The sequence below is a fragment of the Canis aureus genome, chromosome 11, assembly GCF_053574225.1.
Source record: "Canis aureus isolate CA01 chromosome 11, VMU_Caureus_v.1.0, whole genome shotgun sequence".
NCBI lineage: Eukaryota > Metazoa > Chordata > Mammalia > Carnivora > Canidae > Canis > Canis aureus.
In genome coordinates, this window is record NC_135621.1 from 35,018,271 (window position 1) to 35,037,381 (window position 19,111).

The 19,111-nt window shown below is 45.9% G+C and overlaps 1 protein-coding gene across 3 annotated transcripts in view; it reads right to left on the reverse strand.

Annotated features, from left to right (window-relative positions):
* Positions 1 to 6,104: 6,104 nt before the first annotated feature.
* Positions 6,105 to 19,111, reverse strand: part of POLR3B (RNA polymerase III subunit B) — a 107,350-nt gene continuing 94,343 nt past the window's right edge. For all 3 annotated transcript variants that reach the window (XM_077914776.1, XM_077914775.1, XM_077914777.1), the window contains 5 exons: positions 19,005 to 19,108; positions 18,241 to 18,407; positions 14,481 to 14,594; positions 10,963 to 11,136; positions 6,105 to 6,535 (listed from right to left, as the gene is read on the reverse strand). In XM_077914776.1, the coding sequence (XP_077770902.1) occupies positions 6,406 to 6,535; positions 10,963 to 11,136; positions 14,481 to 14,594; positions 18,241 to 18,407; positions 19,005 to 19,108 (689 nt within the window). In that variant the 3' untranslated portion in view covers positions 6,105 to 6,405. The remainder of the gene's footprint in view (positions 6,536 to 10,962; positions 11,137 to 14,480; positions 14,595 to 18,240; positions 18,408 to 19,004; positions 19,109 to 19,111) is intronic.

Here is a 19,111-nt window from a genome sequence, read left to right on the forward strand (position 1 = left end):
CTGTGGACACAAGGGTCTGCGAAATGTGTAAGGCCTGCGTTTTTCCAGGGGAGACTTTTTCCTTTGCACATAAGCCAAAGATTCCTTCATACACAAATTCTTTCTTACGCAGGTCATCGGATTCTTATTCAGGGGACGTTGACGTGGAGTTCAGGGCGCACCGCTGAATGTAAATGTAGACACCATCCGGTAACTTGAGCGAGTGGACGCGCCGGTGGGAAGGCCGGCGATGCCACCAAGGGCCTGCCCCACGCTGCCTTCACACGTGGCCACTGCACCTGACCTAGGGCTAGTAAATCAGCTGTTGGTTTTCCGGAGTGGCCGCGGCTTCACCCTCCATCATCCTCAGCCTTCGACCCCGGGTCCACTGCGACCAAGGGTACACACAGCGTATTTACTGAGCACCTGTTACGCGGGTCACAGGCACTAGTTCCAGTAGCCCTAGGAGCAGGCACTTTTGGTACCTCATTTTCACAGCGAGGAAACTAAATTTCATACAACACCCGAGATCACCGCGCTAGTAGACGGTGGGGCCAGGATTTGAAGGCAGGGAGCCTGGCTGTAGTCCTCGCTCTGGCCCGGCACCCTCGTGCCTCCTGGCAGATGGGTTTAGGGCTGGCTGAGCTTGGTGTTCAAGGGTCTGAGGGCAAATTCAGGTTTCGCAGAGTAGCCCGCCGTGAATGATTAGGGAACTGCCTAAGGGGATCCAGACACAGAATAGAAGCACATGTCTGGGTATTTGCATCCTTGACTTTATTTCAAAGGTCCTACAACATCTGTACTCTCAGAAACTGTGCCTGTCTCAATCTCTACAAATATTTACTCCTAGATTTTTGTAACATCTGACACTGAGTAAGGTAATTAGAGTAACTCTCCCTGTAGGCAGAGCAGGTAATGAATCACTAACAGCCTTCTGTTTCATTTTCTGGACTGGCATTGGTATATTTCAGGTCCTGACAGATTGTAGATCTACTAGGGGAGTGGGGGGAAGGACCCAGAGTGATGGGAAGGAAGCTGTCCAGTTAACTCAGAAGGGCGGTTTGCTGCTGCTGAGATCCCTGCTCTGGGGACCCTACTGCCCATCTTCTAGTGTAGGAGGTACGTCAGCTGGCTAGGAGGGGGCTTAGGACCCCACTGACTTCCGGGGCCTTGGTGACCCACTCAAAGGGCAGAACAGTCCCTGCCACACGGCAGGCAGGCAGGCACAATGCTGAGGTTTGATTAGGTAAATGATGAAAATCAGGGTGCATCTCTGACCAAAAATGGCTTAGATCTTTTTTTAAAAAAGATTTTATTTATTTGACAGAGAAAGAGAGAGAGAGAGAGAGAGAGAGAAAGAGAGAGAGAGAAGAGGAGAGGGGAGGGGAGGAGAGGAGAGGAGAGGGAGAAACAAGCTGGGGAGAGGGAGAAGGAGAAGCAGACTCTCCACTGAGCATGGAGCCCGATACTGTGGCTTGAACCTAGGACCCTGGGATCATGACCTGAGCCAAGGGCAGATACTTAACTGACTGAGCCCGCTAGGTGCCCCCCGAAAATAGGTTAGATCTAAAATACCAGGCTATGAGCAAATGTGGACAAAAATGGAGATTATAACAACCTTACTTTTTAATAATTGTAACATTATCATCAGATATGAAACAGCAGATTTTACAACTGGAATGAAACTTACTTTATTGATGACCAATACGACTGATGTCACTTTTATCTTCTGTCACTACTGGGACCTTGATGGCAAAACAAGGCTGTGTCATGCTAACATAGTAGAGTCACTCGGTTCCCCAGCAGCACAGTGGCCGTGTCTACAAGAACCAATCCACAGCACTAAACCTGAAACTGAGCTGGAATTGTTCTTGTTGGCTTTGCAGTTCAAACCACTTTCATTAGCATCGTCTGGTTCCGTGGTTCTCAACTGCGAGAGACGGTTGGCAGCGTCTGGAGACACTCTTGTCACAGCTGGGGGATGCTGCTGGCATCTCATGGGTGGAGGCCAGGGGAGCCACTCCGCATCTGGAGAGAGTCGGAAAAGCCCAGCACCAGACTACCCCTGTGGGCCCCAGGAAGCCTTGCTCGCCGGAGGGCATCTGCTGACTCTGTGCTTGGCTTTGGAAGAGGGACTGTGTCCTCCCTGCGAGGACCCGCGAGGACCCGCGAGGACTGGGGTGAGCAGCCGGTGTCGAGACAGACATCCTGGCTTTCCCAGCAGTGACTTCAGAAGGGCCCACTTTTGATGCAGGCTCCGTTTGTGGGGCTGGCAGCAGCTCTGGTGGGCGGCGGGGGGCGGGGGGAGCTGCCGGGGGGAGCAGACACCTGAAGGCCAGAGCCCGCACCCAGCCCGCACCGAGCCCGCACAGGTGAGCAGCAGCAGCGCATCCTCCAGCGACTCTCGCCGTCCCCACCCGCGTCCTCCGTGCAGGCTCTCCTCCGGCAGGTGCAGGGGCCGGGGGATGCCGGGGGATGCCGGAGGGGGGGCGGTGTGGGGGTGCTGGGGGATGCCGAGGGGGCCAGAGGATGCCGGGGGGCGGTCAGAGGATGCCATGGGGGCTGGAGGATGCCAGGTGGAGTCAGAGGATGCCAAGGTGGTCTGGGGAATGCCAGGAGGGGCCAGGGGATGCCAGGGGGGTCAGAGAATGCCAGGGGGACTGGGGGATGCCGGGGGTGGGGGGCTGGAGCCAGCAGGAGGGGCAGGCCAATACAAGCTATGCCTGAGGAGGAGTATAACACCAGCAAAAAAGAGAGGAAAGTGGGCGGCTAGTTCCCAAGAGGTGGGGTGCTTTGGCATTCCCGAAAAATCCAAAGTCTGGCTCTAAGGACAGGATCCAAAACTCTTCAGGTAGCTCACAAGGGTGGACCTCAACTTTTAGCTTGCATTGGGCTTGTTAAGACAGGGATTGCGGGGTCGCAGCAAATATCTACCAAACTCCCGGATGAGGGTGATGCTGCTGGTCCAGGGACCACACTTTGAGGAACACTCCAGTGGCCAGGCTACCCGACCCTCCGGGATCTGTCATTACTTAAATCCAGTTTCTTCAAATACAGCGTTCATAGGAGTCACCAAAGTACAGCAGATGCAACAAGGCTTCACTCACGTTTCTTTATATTAAGAACGTGAGTATAAACTTCACCCCAGCATCCAACACAAAAGAATTTGGATCCCTCATCTGTTTAAATATATTCAGACCATTCCTTGCCTCTATCAACGTGAATGATTGGGACTTAACCAGACTTAAAATTTATTGTGCATAGAATTAGAGCTATTACCTGGATTGAAAAATACTTTAACTCCTCTGACCGTGGTCTGAGATCTTAGCCTCGTGAGTGAACATGTGAGTTTCTGGTTGTTCTGAGACCTTCTGCCCTGATATCCTGGTCACGATAGATCTGATTTGCTGAAGCAAATCTCTTAATTGCTCCTGGAGCCTGTGTCTGAGGTCCCAGTGAATAGCTTGATTTTGGCAACAAACAGCGTATACTTCCGGATTACCACTTGTTGTTTTTCTTTCTTCAATTAAAAACTGCCTAAACTTAAAGCTTGACTTTAATTTCCCACCAACTTGGCCCTGTGGGGGCTAATATAGAAAAACCCAACTTTTGTTCAGCAAATGAAATAAAGTGTTTTCAAGACACATATGGAGTAAATATGGATGGTAAAGAGGTGCTACTTTTACAGTCACTTTTCTGACCATCCGTTTCACAAATTATTTACAGGTCTCTCAGAAACGGGCTTCTCTGTTACTCAGGAGGCCGAGGTGTATGGGCCCAGCCACCAGCCCTAATGCTCATTCTCATGTGACTCATTACGGCAAATAGACGTGTTGGGCCCAAATGCTCTGAAGCAGCTGAAAACTATCCCATTATGTAGCACCCAATCAAGGCCTTTTTCTTCTCTCTTTTGAAATCCGTTTCTTGACTCTCCCCACATGGAAGCGTTTTGAGAACTGGTTCTGAGGGCTCCATGGAGCTATTCCGGGACTCCCGTGCCGCCAACAGGCCTCACTTTGATGTCTGTGGTAAATGGCTGTTCCGGGGAAGTGCGTTCTCTAACCCTCCCACCCTCCTGCCTTCCTATCACCACCAACCCAGGCAGTTTGTGCAAAACCCTACAGTTTCCGCACTTGGTCCCAGTTTCCAAACTCCCTCTTCCAAAGCAAACTCAGCATCTGCCTGTCCTCTTTCCCACGAAGTGGTACTGGCTATGGACTGTCCCAGCAGCGCTGTGGGGGAGAATGGTATCAAAGAAAACATGACAAGCATCTGTGAACATCTGTTAGGTGCCACTGTGCTGAGTCCTTTGGATGTATTATCTCATTTAATCTTAAAAAGGCCCTAGGTGTCAGTATCATTCCCATTTTGAAGATGAGAGAAACCAAAAAATGAGGCAACTAAAAGAATGAAGACAGTTGTGTTCTATTTGGGGTAACAAAGCTATGAAGTTAAGAGACAAACACAGATTTAGAACCTGTGTCCTTTTTTAAAACTTAAAGTATACCATACTCAGAAAAATGGAAAATCCTGTGTATATAGCTCAATGGATTTTCATAAAATAAACACACCCATGTAACCAACACTCAATCCATCCCCCCCCGCCCCCCGCCAATACTACCAGCAAACTAGAGGCCTTCCTGCTCCACTCATTAGCCACCCACTCTACAGACAGGAACTATTATTGTGACTTCTTAGATTTTGGATTAGTTTTGCCTATTTTTGACCTTAAATGGAACCACTACAGTATGTATTGTTTTGTGTGTGCGTTTTTTTTTTACCCAATATTACAGCTGTGAGATGTATCTATAATAGTGTTAAGTTTTTTCTTTGCTGTCTAGTGTTCCATGGTGTGAACATACCAACATTTATCCTATTGCTAGTGGGCAGGGATTATTTATAAACCGGGACCACTATAAATAATGCTGTGGGAAACATTTTGGTACATGCCCATTGGTGACATGTATGGATATGCGTCTGCTGGGCATACATACACCTATGAGGGAGATTGCTGGGTACGTTCAGCTTGAGCAGACACTGCTAGTATTTCCACCTGTGCGTTCCGAGTTGGCAAATGCCTTGAGGACTATTGTGTCCCTCCAAAACTCCTATGTTGAAGCCCCAGCTTCCGATGGGACTGTGTGTGGAGGTAGAGCCTTTAAGGAGGTGATTAATGTTAAGTGAGGTCACAGGAGCCATAATGTGACAGGAAAGGGAATTCTTTCAAGGAGTGGAAGAGACACTAGAGCTTGCTTGCTCTCCTCATGCACATCAAGGAAAGGCTGTGTGAGGACACGGTGGGAAGGTGACCATCTGTGGCCAGAAAGGAACAGAGTCCTCACCAGAAACCAAACCTGTTGGCAAGTACTCTGATCTTGGACTTCAAGCCTCCAGAATGGCAACAACATACATTTCTGTTGTGTAAGCCACCTGGTCTGTGGTATTCTGTTGTGGCAGCCTGAGCAGACTCATAAAAGGGAAAGGTGGTAGAGAAGTTGGGCTCACCTCAATGAGCTTTCTTTCTACTTGGGATGTTGGCCTTTCTTGTTTGGGTGTCTGGGCAACTCTGAGCTCACGGTTTTGTCTTCCAGCTCTTGTGCTCTGCCAAAGCTCAGGTCAGGGCTGTGGCCTCTCAGGCGCTTTGGTGTGGCTTTTCAGTCTCTTGTCCTTGTGCCACTTCCAACATGGCAAATCCTTGAGGGGAAAAGGGCTTCGAGGGTGGCCTGAAAAAGTTTACTCTATCATTACCTAAAATAGGAATCTAATTGGTAGTTGTTAAAACAAGGAACTTACAAATAACTTGAAAAAAGAAAACCATAGCAGGACGAACTCAACAATTTTGGCCACTTCATATTATGGTATTTCTCAAACACCTATTCAAATGCTGTATCTGCTAGTTTATAGAAATATCGACCCGACACAATTTTTTTTCCTCAAGGATGTCTCAGTTTGGAACACGCACTTTCTAATCTTTGTTAGAGAACTGAAAACTTCCTAGAAGGATAGGGAACTCTCCTCAAAATTATCAGAGTTGCCTGGAATGGTTTCTGGGGAAAAAAAAAAAAAAAAAGATATTAAAAAAATATAACCATTCACTTGATCTTTCTCATGAGTAGATGTCAAGATACCAGAACATAAATAAAAGTTTATTTATCTTTTAGGTCACATCCATTTGTGAATCGCATTCAGTACAGGAACAAGACATTGCATCACGGTCCGTGTTGGCAGCATATATCTCCCAGTGCCCGTGGCTCACTGATCAAGGCTGCGTGGTCCATCCCTAGTGTAAGAAAGCCTCCTCATCTTTCTTCTTTGAGGGGGTACATTCAAAGGAATTACAGAAGGAGACGTGGTCCTCAATCCCCTCTACTATCCACTGTGTTGGAACTACCGGTTGTTCTCTTTAAATAATCACCTTTTCTGTCCTTACTCATTGTATTTGGACAGTTTTAACCGGGGGATGATGTTCATAGACTGCAGCTCCTGGAAGAGCAGCTTGCAGGCATATGGGATGCGGAGGGAAGACACATGGCATGATGACTTGCAGTAATGGCACCTGAAACCCAAATCAGTACATGTTAGAGGGACGGCGACTCGGCAACGAAGCCCTGCATATAGAAGTAAGAATTTTCTCTACAAAGTTTTACTGCCATCCTATCAGTCTATTCTATTCATTGGGGTTCAGTCCTGCCTGCTACCAGATATGTACATTGTGCCCCCTCCAAGTCTCCCTCAGTCCCCAAAAAGCAGCATCCAAGAAGCAAAAGGAAAAACAAAACACCTATCACTCCTGCAGTTTTAAAAGCGTGCAATTTCATTCAGTTACTACCATGTTTCTAGATCTTTCTCTTTACAATGCAAAACATTTTCCAATTTACTTGTTTTGAGTGAGGCCCAGAAATCTGAGCCGTCTTGAAGTCACTCAGACTTAGACTTTTTCATTGTTGAAAACTTTGAAAATCAATTCAATCTCCAAGTATTTGATAGAAATTTATTATATTATACTCTTCAAGGCATGATTTTCAACAATTACAATTTCATCTGTCACTGAGACACTTTCAGTGTGATGAGGAACACAAGGCTTTCATATAGAATGTGGTGGCCATCAAATGTTATTTATTTTTCCAGCACTCTTCAAGCTTGGTTATTTCAACTAGTAGAAGCTACTGTACTTACAACATGCTCTCCCTGTGTGCATATATTTCCATCAAATCCCTACAAAAGCCTGTGCTCCTGATCAAGACATGTCTATTCCAATTAGAATTTTCTTTTCTCTTCCTTCAGGAAGAGCCAGGGAACCGAACTTAGTTCTTAATTAATGGCTACAACTAATGAAGAGTCTCCCCAGGGAGAAAGCAAACTATCCTCTCAGGTTTCAGACCAAAATAGGACCTCACCCTACACCTCGAGTCTGGGGCAGCTAAGGCTCACAAACAGATGTCCCAAAAAGAGTCACTAAAATGTTCATAGTGGTCATCTTTGGGTGATGAGAATTAATGTGACTACTTACATTTTTTCTTTATTTTTTTATAACACTGAATACCTTATAAAGTACAGGGATCATTTATAAAATCACCAAAATCAAGCTTTTAATATTTTAGAAAAGAAAAGTACTAAGATTTTGAGTGTGGTGTGAGTGATGCTACAGATGTGAGCTTCTTGAGAAGGGACGGGGGAAAGATGAGCCGGCACAGGCCTGTGCCACCAGTGTGGTCCCCGTGGAGAATTGAGGACACACAGAGAGTGCTGGGTCCCATCAACAGTACTAACACAAACATGGTGAAAGACTTCTTCCTAAAAGATTGCACCTAAAGACCTCTTAATGCATTATCATTTAAGAACTATGTTTTTAATGTGTCTGGTTGACTTAATTTATTCAGGAATCATGTTCATGCTTTAATTAGATTGGAGAAATGGTTTTAACTGAAGCAACTTCTTGCTGGTTCTGTCTATAGTACTCTGCAACTTCAATTCAAGCTTTCTAAAAATTTCCATACGTGCTGGTTTCATAATCCAGGAAGCCCTCAAACCTTCTCTATTATTAAATATTTCTCCATCATTTAAAGTGTTCCAATGCATATACCTACATACACACATACATAGAAATATATATACATATACACACACATACAAATTACAAGCCCTTTGGTTACCTTACCCTATGTCTGGAACAATTTCAAAAGGAAGAAGCTTGACCCAAAACAATAAAATAAACTGACTTTTTAGGGCAAAGGCAGCAAAAGAAGGCAGCTGTGGTTCCACATGAGAAATGACTGTCCAGGGAAACGTCCTCTATGAGCTAATTATCTTAATAGGGATTTTCTTTTCTCTGCAGTTTTCTTCCGGACCTCTCTTTTGTGACTTATGCCCCTCACGTCTACTGCTGAACAACAGTCTTGCTGTAAACATCCCCATAGCAATGCCTTACTAATGTGCAAATCACTGACAAAAGGCCAGTTTCAAGGTTCTGAACTGCTCTAATTACTCAGCCTCCATTGTGCTGTTCATTAAAGAGCGACTTCCTCCTACACACGCCCGTGCTCCCCCGACACTGCCCAGCACACACGCCCAGGTAATGATGGAAAGGCACAGCATCATTATGCTCTTCTGCCAGACAGCCGCACACAAGGAGGCTGTTAAGACTACCAGACTAGATTAGGATTTTTTTCTGTTGGCAACAAGGGTACAAGCGGGCCACTCAAAATCAGACACACTACATCCAGGTCTGTTTAATTACAGAGAATATCCTTAAACTGTGTAACCTGATTTAGCCCTCTTTCAAAGGATTTCAAATATAATACACATGACACACATGAGCTTCAAAATCAGGCACTGCCATCACATGATCTCTAAATGAGACAGAAATGAAGCAGGAAAGAAGGTAAGAATTTAACAGAATAATATTGAGATCAATTACTGCCTTCATTAGTTTCCCTGAAGATTCAGTGATAGAGAGGGCAAGGTTGTCAAAGTACATGAGAGAATCTGGTCTATTGCTTTCTCTTTCTCTCTCTTCTTTGGGTGGGGGGCACAGGAGAAAATGCAGGGAGGATGGAGAAGGAAAGGAAATCCATTCTGAAGTTTCTTGATCCCTATTTTTAATAAAATGGTTCTTCTACCATCTTTTCAAAGCAAATGACTTAAAAATCCTTGTGCCAAATCTGGAGATGCAAGCACAGTGGCATTGGTCCCGGGCACCTTCCTATTACACTGTGTGGCCGTTGTTACACAGCCAGGACAATAAAACACAAATTCAATATGCATTTCAAAAGGCGAATAGAATCTCCGAATTGAAATCCCCACCCCAGTCACTGATACAAGAGCCAGTCTCATGCTTAGAATCATATCACTTGTCTCTGCAACCTAATGAAAGGAATGAGCTGCAAATGGCCACCTCTTGTGTTCGTTTTTAAATGAAATGATTTCTTCATGGACAAGTCTCATCAACTCTTCTATGCAAAAACCCACTGAATAATTGGCTAAAAGGTCTGTCATTTACCAAGCGAGGCATATACTATATTTGAAGATGCTTGCTCACTCTGGCTCTTGATTTGCTTTATTCAACCAAGAAACTGGAGGCCTAGGGTGGCAGGGCTGAGAAGGAGGCTTCACTGAGGGGAGACTCAGCAGGGGAAGGTGGCCCAGGTAACCTTCAAGCCCTCGAACTCTGGCAAGGATTGCACAACTGGGCCTAATTTTCTCCTCCAGGGGATGATGCATCCCTGGGGAGAAGAGGCTCTGGGAGGTCAGGAGAAGGCTGACTAGGGAGTCAAGGCAGCTTCCTGTCCCTGCGGACCCACTTCAGACCTCGTTAGACCTCATCTCTGGTAGGAAAGTAAGTGGAGATGGTAAGCTACAGGTCCTCCTGCCAACAGGCTCAGTCAGGGTCACAAGAGGTGACTAACCCAAGGCACGGTAGCTGTTCCTCAGTGCAAGGAACACCTTTTCTCCACTTAAGAGGTGTAAAGATGCTCTGTCTACACAAACAAAACCAACAAACATGTAGCTTCATCTTTTTTAAAAAAATAAATTTAAAGATCTTTTTGAGAGAGAAAAAGAGCAAGAGAGCACAAGGAGGGGGAGGGGGAAGGAGAGGGAGAGAGAAGCAGGCTCCCACTGAGCAGGGAGCCCCTGCAGGAGGGCTTCCAATGTAGTTGGAATGAACTAGAAGGTAAATTCCCTGTGAGCAGTCATTCATGTGTCTTATTCACCACTGCACTCTGGGCCTGGAAGAGTGCCTGGCACTCAGCAAACTCTGTGTGTTGAGTGAGTGCCTGAGACAGACCTAGGCTCTGCTATCATGGAATTCATGGTGTAAAACAGCTTGCTGTTCAGCTGGAGCACAGACAAGGGGCCAGGGTGTCAGGTCCTGGTCCTGGTCACCAATGTGCTACGTAACCTGCACAACATACCGGGCTCTCTGGGTTTGAAGTTAAATAAGTGCATTCAACAAAATGTTCTCTAAAAAGTTCTAGTTACAACATGCTGTACTTCTCATATCTGACAATGGATCCGCTAGCAATTTTTTTACAGGTAAACAGTGATAAAAGGTGTTTGAAAAAATATTAAAAAGACAAAATCAGGTGCGTAATTGGTTCAGTTGGTTGAGCGTCTGCCTTTGGCTCAGGTCACGATCTGTGGGTCCTAGGATCGGGTCCCAAGTCCTGCTCAGCAGGGAGTCTGCTTCTCCCTCTGCCCTTCCCCGCTACTGCTTGTACTAGTTCTCTCTCTCTCACTCACTTGCAAAATAAAATCTTAAAAAAAAGAAGAAGAGCAAGTCCATACTCCTTGGGTATTTAAACTCTAGTGTAGAAAGCAGAGCATTAGGCAGACAAACTAAACAGATACATATAAAATCCCCAGTTCTAGGAGTGCGTGGATGGGGCAGTATGGGTAATATGTGGGTGGGATCTGGGGTCGATTCCTGAGCTATGATTTAAGAGGCAAGGTGTGCGGTACAAGAGGCATATGGCACCCACTTACCAGCCAGAATACCCCAGAAGTCCACACTGCCCACAGACATCAACTTCAAAGGCATCACTTGAAATCATCAGTCTCTCTAGTAGGAGCATGCTGGCTCCGTAGCCGATTAAACAGTCACGTTCCATTTCTCCAAGACGCAAACCGCCATCACGAGACCGACCTTCAGTGGGCTGCCTTGGAGACAAATCAGACAGATGTGTCATTATTCTGCTGAACCAACAAAGGGCAGCATCCCGTCCTGGCCAAGCACACGAGGCTCCAGAGCAGGCTCACCTTGGTTCAAATCATTCACGGGACGGTAACCTGAGGAGCTGCTCAGCCTGCCCCTCAGCCGCATCTGTACAACATAGGATGTAAGGCTCCCAAAGAGCCATGGGAGGACAATACTAGTGGCTGCTACTGTTATTAAGTGGTAGTAAGAAGTCATATTATGTGATGGAATAATAAATCAACATATCATCATACTACCACCATCATGATACCGTTACTGTTATTGTCCTCACATCAGGGAAGAATGTCTTTGGAGTATTTTCAGAGATGTTTCAGTTCTGTTGTCTGAAAGTGGAGAAACTAAACAGAAGAGAGCGTGGAGGAAGCCTGGGTCCCCCAGTAGTTGTTGGGGCTCCAGTTACTGAGAAACAAACATGGAAAGAATCAAATGGATTTTTTAAAAAATTGGAATAGATCAGGAATCACATGGAATCAGACACTGTCTGAGCTGTCCTTCATGTATGAACATGTTCCATTCCTCCTCAGACGGGGGTGAGCTGGGAGCTATGAGTCCCCTGAAGAGCTTCCCTGTGGCTTATGTATCTGCCGTGCTTGGGAATCCTTCAAAAGGATTCCAGGGTGCAGGGACAGTCAGGGGATTCTGAAACAGCACAGGCAGCCCTAGCCAGGTAGTGCTGACACAAACTATTAAAAAGGAAAAGAGAAAAAAAAAAAAAACAAAAAAAAAAAAAAAAAGAAAAGAAAAAACTGAGCTCCCTGGCTAGTTGATTTTTTTTTTTTAAAGATTTTATTTATTTATTCATGAGAGACAGAGAGAGAGAGAGAGAGAGAGAGAGAGAGAGAGGCAGAGACACAGGCAGAGGGAGAAGCAGGCTCCTAGCAGGGAGCCTGACGTAGGACTCCATCCCAGGTCTCCAGGATCAGGCCCTGGGCTGAAGTTGGCGCTAAACCGCTGAGCCACCAGGGCTGCCCTGGCTAGCTGATTTTGTTTTGTTTTGTTTTGTTTAATTTTTATTTATTTATGATAGGCACACAGTGAGAGAGAGAGGCAGAGACACAGGCAGAGGGAGAAGCAGGCTCCATGCACCGGGAGCCCGACGTGGGACTCGATCCCGGGTCTCCAGGATCACGCCCTGGGCCAAAGGCAGGCGCCAAACCGCTGCGCCACCCAGGGATCTCTGGCTAGCTGACTTTGGAGTGACACTCTCTGGGTCCCGGGGGGACCACCAACATCAAGCTTGCTTTATTTATTTATTTATTTTTTTAATTTTTATTTATTTATGATAGTCACACACACAGAGAGAGAGAGAGAGAGAGAGAGAGAGAGAGGCAGAGACACAGGCAGAGGGAGAAGCAGGCTCCATGCACCGGGAGCCCGACGTGGGACTCGATCCCGGGTCTCCAGGATCGCGCCCTGGGCCAAAGGCAGGCGCCAAACCGCTGCGCCACCCAGGGTTCCCTCAAGCTTGCTTTAGATTTAAAAAGGTAAACAGGGCGTATGCCAACCCATGCTGAAATTTTACCTTTTGTTGTTGCCAAAGTTATATTGGGAGCTCAATTTAAGTTGTAGATTATTCTTTCAAAGACAATCTACGTGTGAAAAACTTACAAATGATCAAAATGAACACACTGTAGTGGAAACTTCATCACTGAGCACAAGGGCTGTCTTTATCTGCTGACAGAATACCTGGGATAGGAGAGGAGTCCCTCCATCTGTGGCCATTGGACAAGTGAAGGTGGCTAGATCACATGTGGGCAGAAACCAAAACTTGGATTAAACCAATCAAAAAAGTGGGCGGACAAATGCACCCCTGGTAGTCTTCCCACAGAATGCACAGAAGTAATAACTCTGTACACAACAAAGTACAAAATAGAAAATAACTGTTTTGACACTCATTCCTCTGGAATAGTTTTTGGATGTTCTAACTGAAATGGAAGCTCCAGAGGGACAGCGCTCAAGGGACAGGAACACCTAAACCAAGTTGGGTCTCACTGCTGGGTCACTAGGGTCTTGAGAATCTTGACTTCACTTCCCTCTTCTGCAATTTGGACCACACACAGCATTTCAACAGGTATGTGCATTTACTCAGTTTTAAATGGTCATGGAACTGAGTCATCCATACCTCTCCCTTGGTTTAAAAAAGTAAAGTCAGACACTGACTGCTTCGCCCTGAACCCTTGCCCTATATGGAACATCGAGCCATGATGAGTGCAAGCAGGCAGGGACCTGGGCAGTTATGGAGCATCCCCCATGGATTGGCACCATATACATTCCGTATCTGAACATCTGACTGTTCCCCACACGCTGTGAAGTGGGCATTACTGTCACCTCTTGACGTATGAGAAAAACTGAAGCTGTGAGAAGCTAAGTGATCTGTCCAAGACTTGTGGTAAAGTTACGAGGTAGAGGTGAGTTCACATCCATGTCTATCTGGCCTCAAGGCCTATGCTCCCTCTCCTGGGAGCAGTTCCTCAGCCTTGGCACGAACCTCATACTGAGCTGGGTCATTTCCTGTGGTGCAGGCTGCCCTGGGCACTGTAGGATCTTCAGCAGCTTTCCTGGCCTCCACCTACCAGGTGCCAGTAGCTCCCTCCCCACACCTCTAGCTGTGACATCCCAAGATGTCAAATGTCCCCTGGGAGGCCAAAGTGCTTGTGGTGGAGAACCAATGCCCTGAAATATGCTTTTCTAGCCAGAAAATGTAGTACCCAGAACACACGAAACTTAGCATTTGTGATTCCCTTCCCAACATTTATACCCAACCATTCATTAACATACAACACTGTGCTTAGAGTGGAGAATACACTGGTGAATGGGGCACACTGGACCCCAGTGCAGGATCTTCTGCTCCAGTAACAGAAGTTTTAATAAATGACAGCTGTGGCTTGGGCTCCCAAACACTGTATGTTTGTGTTTTCTGTGTATACGAGGGAGCATGCAGGTGTATCCATGTGTGTAATGCGGTGGGTCTGTAAGTGTGTCCACATTCTCATATATGAACCTCTTTGAATAAGATGGTCTATGCAGACAGGTACAGTCAAGGACTATATTCAGCGACTACTGACAGGACCAGTGAGGGGTTTGCTCTCAAGCCTCTGGAATGATTCTGAATCAGCCGCTATTGTTTCATGCTAAGCAGACACACAGCATTCCTGTTGATGTCTAACACTCCAAATTTTGACATTTCTAGGAAACCAAAACTTCGCTGAGTCTGCTTATTGCTGCATCTAGGAAATGCAAGATAGACTTGGCTGCATTATAAATTCTGTAACTGCCCTTCTCTTACCTGGTGAGAACAGCTCGTGGCCCCCGGGCTCGGGCATGCATCTTATCCAACACCATGTGCTTCAGTTTCTGATAGTACACCGGGCCAAAATAGATGTATGCTTCTAAGGGCTCGCTGAAAGAAATGTCAGAGTTTTGGGCTAAGAAATCAGGTTTGGGTTAAGAAGAGGTAGCCTTTTCCAGGACCCCTTACTGGCAGGGCCTGGTTTGTTCCAGAACGGGTTCATGAGTGACTGGGAGGGTGATTTTCAGTCTGCATGGAATGAGAAGGCTATATCTGAAAATAGAAACACACCATAGATATATCAGAAGACCTACTGTTTCATTAATAAATGAAAACTCAAAAGGTTGTGAATAAGTACGTACAGGATGGTCCTTCCTTCACCCCTACCCCCCACCCAGGTCCGGCCACCAGGCTTTCTTGCCTGGACCCCCACAGACAGCCCTCTGGCTGCTCTCCCTGCCTCCGTTCCTGTCCCTCAACAATCTGTTTTTCACAAAACAAACCAGAGTGACTCCTAAAATGTAAATCACAGCAAGTTATTCTTCTGCTCTAAATTCCATATGGTTTCCTACCACTCAGAATCCGTATCATCCAAATTTTCTATCACACCATAAGGTTTAATATAATCTGCTTCTTGCCCCTCTCAGACTCACATCCTATTCCCTTTCCCCATTGTTCATTCTGCTCCAGTAATACCAGCCTCTTCATTGCTCTTCAAACATAGCAAGCCTGTCTGCCTCAGGGCCTTTGCACTTACTATTTGTAAAACATTCTTCTACCAGGTATTCACATGGCTGTGAAACATTTCACCCCCAGAGACTTCCTGTTCCCTTATCACCTTATGTAAAGGAGTGCTCCTCCCACCCCACCATCAGTGTGCCCCCACATTGTCTCAACTCTTACCTTGGTTTTACCTTCAGAGCACTTGTCACCACTTGATATTATAACATACATTTATTATTTCCCCGATTATTATAGGTCTTCCCCATCACAGATGAGGAACGCCTCAGGATCAGCACTTTGTCTCCTTGGTCACTATGGCTCTAGCAGCAGTGACCCTGCCTGGCACAGAATTGGTGCTCAGTAAATGTCTGTTAGAACGCAGCTGACTCAATGAATCCTTAGAAAAACTGTAATAAGGGTTATAAAAGACGGTGACTATTTCAGTGCTCTGACAGAAGAAACCTTTCTCCTTTAGTCTGGAGCAACAGCAGGGGTGGGGGGGGGTTGGTGCCTCTAAGAAAGTTTAACTGCCCCACAACCTCCTCAAAAGAAGGGGAGAAGTTACCATGTGCCACCTGCTCCATATAGCATCAGGGGAGGGAGCCACTGTCCTTCCTATCTTGAGGATGAAGGCACAGGCACAGAGAGTCTGAGGGGTTAATGAGAGCTGGTGAGCAGGGCAGCATGTCTAGGGCTCTCCCAGCCGCGCTGGCCCAGCTCAAACACTGTATGTGCACGTGTGGGCCATGGCACCAAGAAGGAGCGGAAACAGCAAAGGCCACGAGCACCACGCGGAGGCCCCTGCGCCCCTGCCTTACCTCCTAGCACCCTCAGCACCACCAGCACCAGTATCTTGGCCTCCAAGCCGCTGTGCCAGTAAGGGATGGCCAAATTCATGGGGACACAGAAGGGACTGCAGGGCACAAAAGACGGAGTGTCGGGAGACATGACCCCTGTCCCAGCTCTGTCATGCAGTCCTTATGTGACCTCCTTATCCCAAGTTTCCTAGTTGTACAAGGGGGTCAGAGCAAGGTCCTTTCCATCTCTGATCATCAATGATTCCAGTCCTCCTCGGTGTGGCTGCTCCTGGTAGACTCACCTAATGCCATCCATCACCCACTGAAGAGAGGCGTGTGCAATTTTCCCTTCTAGTTATGCTCAAGAATTTGGCAAGGGGTGAAGCTGGTGGGTGAATGTGTTTGCAAGCCCTTTGGGAAAACTTTCAACTCACAAGCTACACTACTATTTCTCAAACTTTGCCCCTGAGACAACTGGCAGACATGAAATACTAGCTAGGGCACAGAGGAAGGTGGTGTAGACAGAGCCTAAAGTTATCTATGGGAAGCAGAGCATAACCCATCCAAATTTTTCAGTAAAACTACGTTCAGCAGGCCAAACAAATTCATTCATTGTTCTGTACACTTTTTGGTCAACTTCTGCATTATTTCTGGATGAGGAACAAAACCAAGACCATGTTTTGCCACGGCAAATGCAAATTTTGAAGTGGACCTCAATTACTTCAATGAATCACTTTTGAAATGGACCATTACTCTCTTCCTGTAATGTGATTTTCTAGAACACCTAGGTATGACACACCTAAGGAAATCTATGTTACCACAGTTCGGACAGAACATTTTAGAGACCACTCAATATTTTTAACAGATACCAATTCTGACCATTTTAATCCCACCTGGATAATCTATGTGCAGCACCAAATCAAGTCCTGGGTTCTTACATATACTTTCAGGCCCAGTTTCACTTGTATACAAGCAGTTTGAAGCATCAGAAGAATGGTATAAACACTATGTCCCAGAGTTTTATCTGGCACAAAACACAATGTGTGTCTTAACTTAAGAAACTGAGTTGATCCTTTAAAACCATGTGTGAGTCAAGTTTCAAAAGTCTGTCATTTACGAGAATTTCAGGGATCTCTGGTTCTCCCAAGTTAATGGGAGGAGCAAGAGCTCTGCCCGTGAGAACATTCTTCCCCTTGTGCAGCCTCACCTCCCCTTGGAAGGTGTCAAACTCCCCTCTACAAGAAACAGTCTTCAAATGGGCTACTCTTTTCACCTTTTGTACCTCTGCTGGAACACACTCCACTTCACAGAGGTGTCCTAACCCATTCTCTGCCTCCATTTTGGTGAGAGCTGTTTGTACTGATTTGTTTTCATTTCTTTATTGAATAAATATTTATGGAGAGTCTGCTGTGTGCAGACACAGGAAATAAAACAACCAACAAAACAAATGAGCCCTGCTTTCACGGAGGAGACAGGTAATGGTATTAGTATTATTACACAGGGTATTTGATAATGATGCTAGAGAGAAAAATAAAGTAGGAAATGGGCAATACAGAGTTGTAGTTTCAGATTAAGGAGTCAGGGTAGGCTCTGCTAAGAAGGGACTCTTTTTTGTCTTAATTTTTAATAAGTCTAGAAACAAATATCATTGGTTAGCTCCACAGCTTAAGGACCCTATTCTGTTTGCCATTATATACTTAATGCCTAGCACATGTTAGATCTTTCACACACCAGTGAATGAATATGCAAATGTCAGGTCTCAGGCTATCTGAGCACAATTTACCTGATATTTGTCCTATTAATGCAGAGAAAGTTTAATAGTTATGGGATTTTGCATTATATATAATTAAAAATTGTATAGAAAATCTATGTTGGTAAATTAAGTCTTTTCTCCTTTTAAAATGATTGCCTCACCAGTAAAGCACCACTCCTTAATTTATCAGTTTGGTGAATTTGGATCCCCAATCCCCTTCCCCGCCCCTGTCACAGTTTTATTGAGATATAATTGACATATAACTGTGAACAAGTTTAAAGTGTGCTATGTGTTGATTTGATATGCTGACATAGTGCAACATGATCACTGTAGCATCAGCTAACACCTCCACAGCAAATTTAGATTTTCTTGTGTCCGATTTCTTACAAGAGTGAAGCTCATCTTAAGGTATACCTTAAAGACTCTGACTTCTTATTCTAATAAAATCAAACTTTTTCTTAAAAATGTCTACAAATGTACTTACCCTGTAATGCCAGATGTCACAAAGTCTTTCCCCAAGTAGTTATAACCATGGCGAACGAGGTCTTCACACACATCTTTCACTTTGCTGCCTCCAAACGCAGTGCCATAGTGGAACCTCCCGTCCAGCACGCCAGCCTTGCCCGCCAACAGCTCAATCAGCTTTCCCACCTGGGATGCAACAACCCAAGTGAGCCCCTTCCTGTGGTGTAGAAGATCTATTTATTTAGCTGTGGCCGACTCCCCCCAAAGACTGTGATATTACTACTATTAATAAGAGTGATAAATTAATAGTGGCAAGTATATATTGCTCTCTTAACGTGTGGCCTTAAGGTTGACATGTGGGACCCAGGTTTGTGCCCCCAGAAACTGAGACAGGCAGTTACTTCCCTCCCTGTACACGAGGGAGCTCAAGTATACACAGGTTAAGCAGCTTTCCCAAGTCATATAGCTGCTAAGTGGTGGAGCCAGACTGCCAAACAACAACCATGGAAAGGGAGATCCACTAGGGTCAATACAAGAGGCTCTCTTTGCCGTGGGCTAAGTTCATCCCTCAGAAGACAGCTCTCAAAGGGAAGGGCAGACCTGCTCCGCACGCGAGCCCTCCATAGGGAAGAGTAACCCAGCACAGTCGGGGGAACCTAGTGATGTGGCAAGAGGGTCAAAGGCCCTTTCTAAAAATAAGTTTCAGGGTCACATGGCTAATACTTCCTACGAACCCACTGCTGCTTTCTTCCTTAAAGCAGTACCTTTGAGAAATGTACTGACCGTCATTCGTGATGGGAAGCCGTGTGGGTTCATTATGATGTCCGGACAGATGCCAGAATCACAGAATGGCATGTCTTCCTGCGGGACGATCAAGCCGCAAACACCTG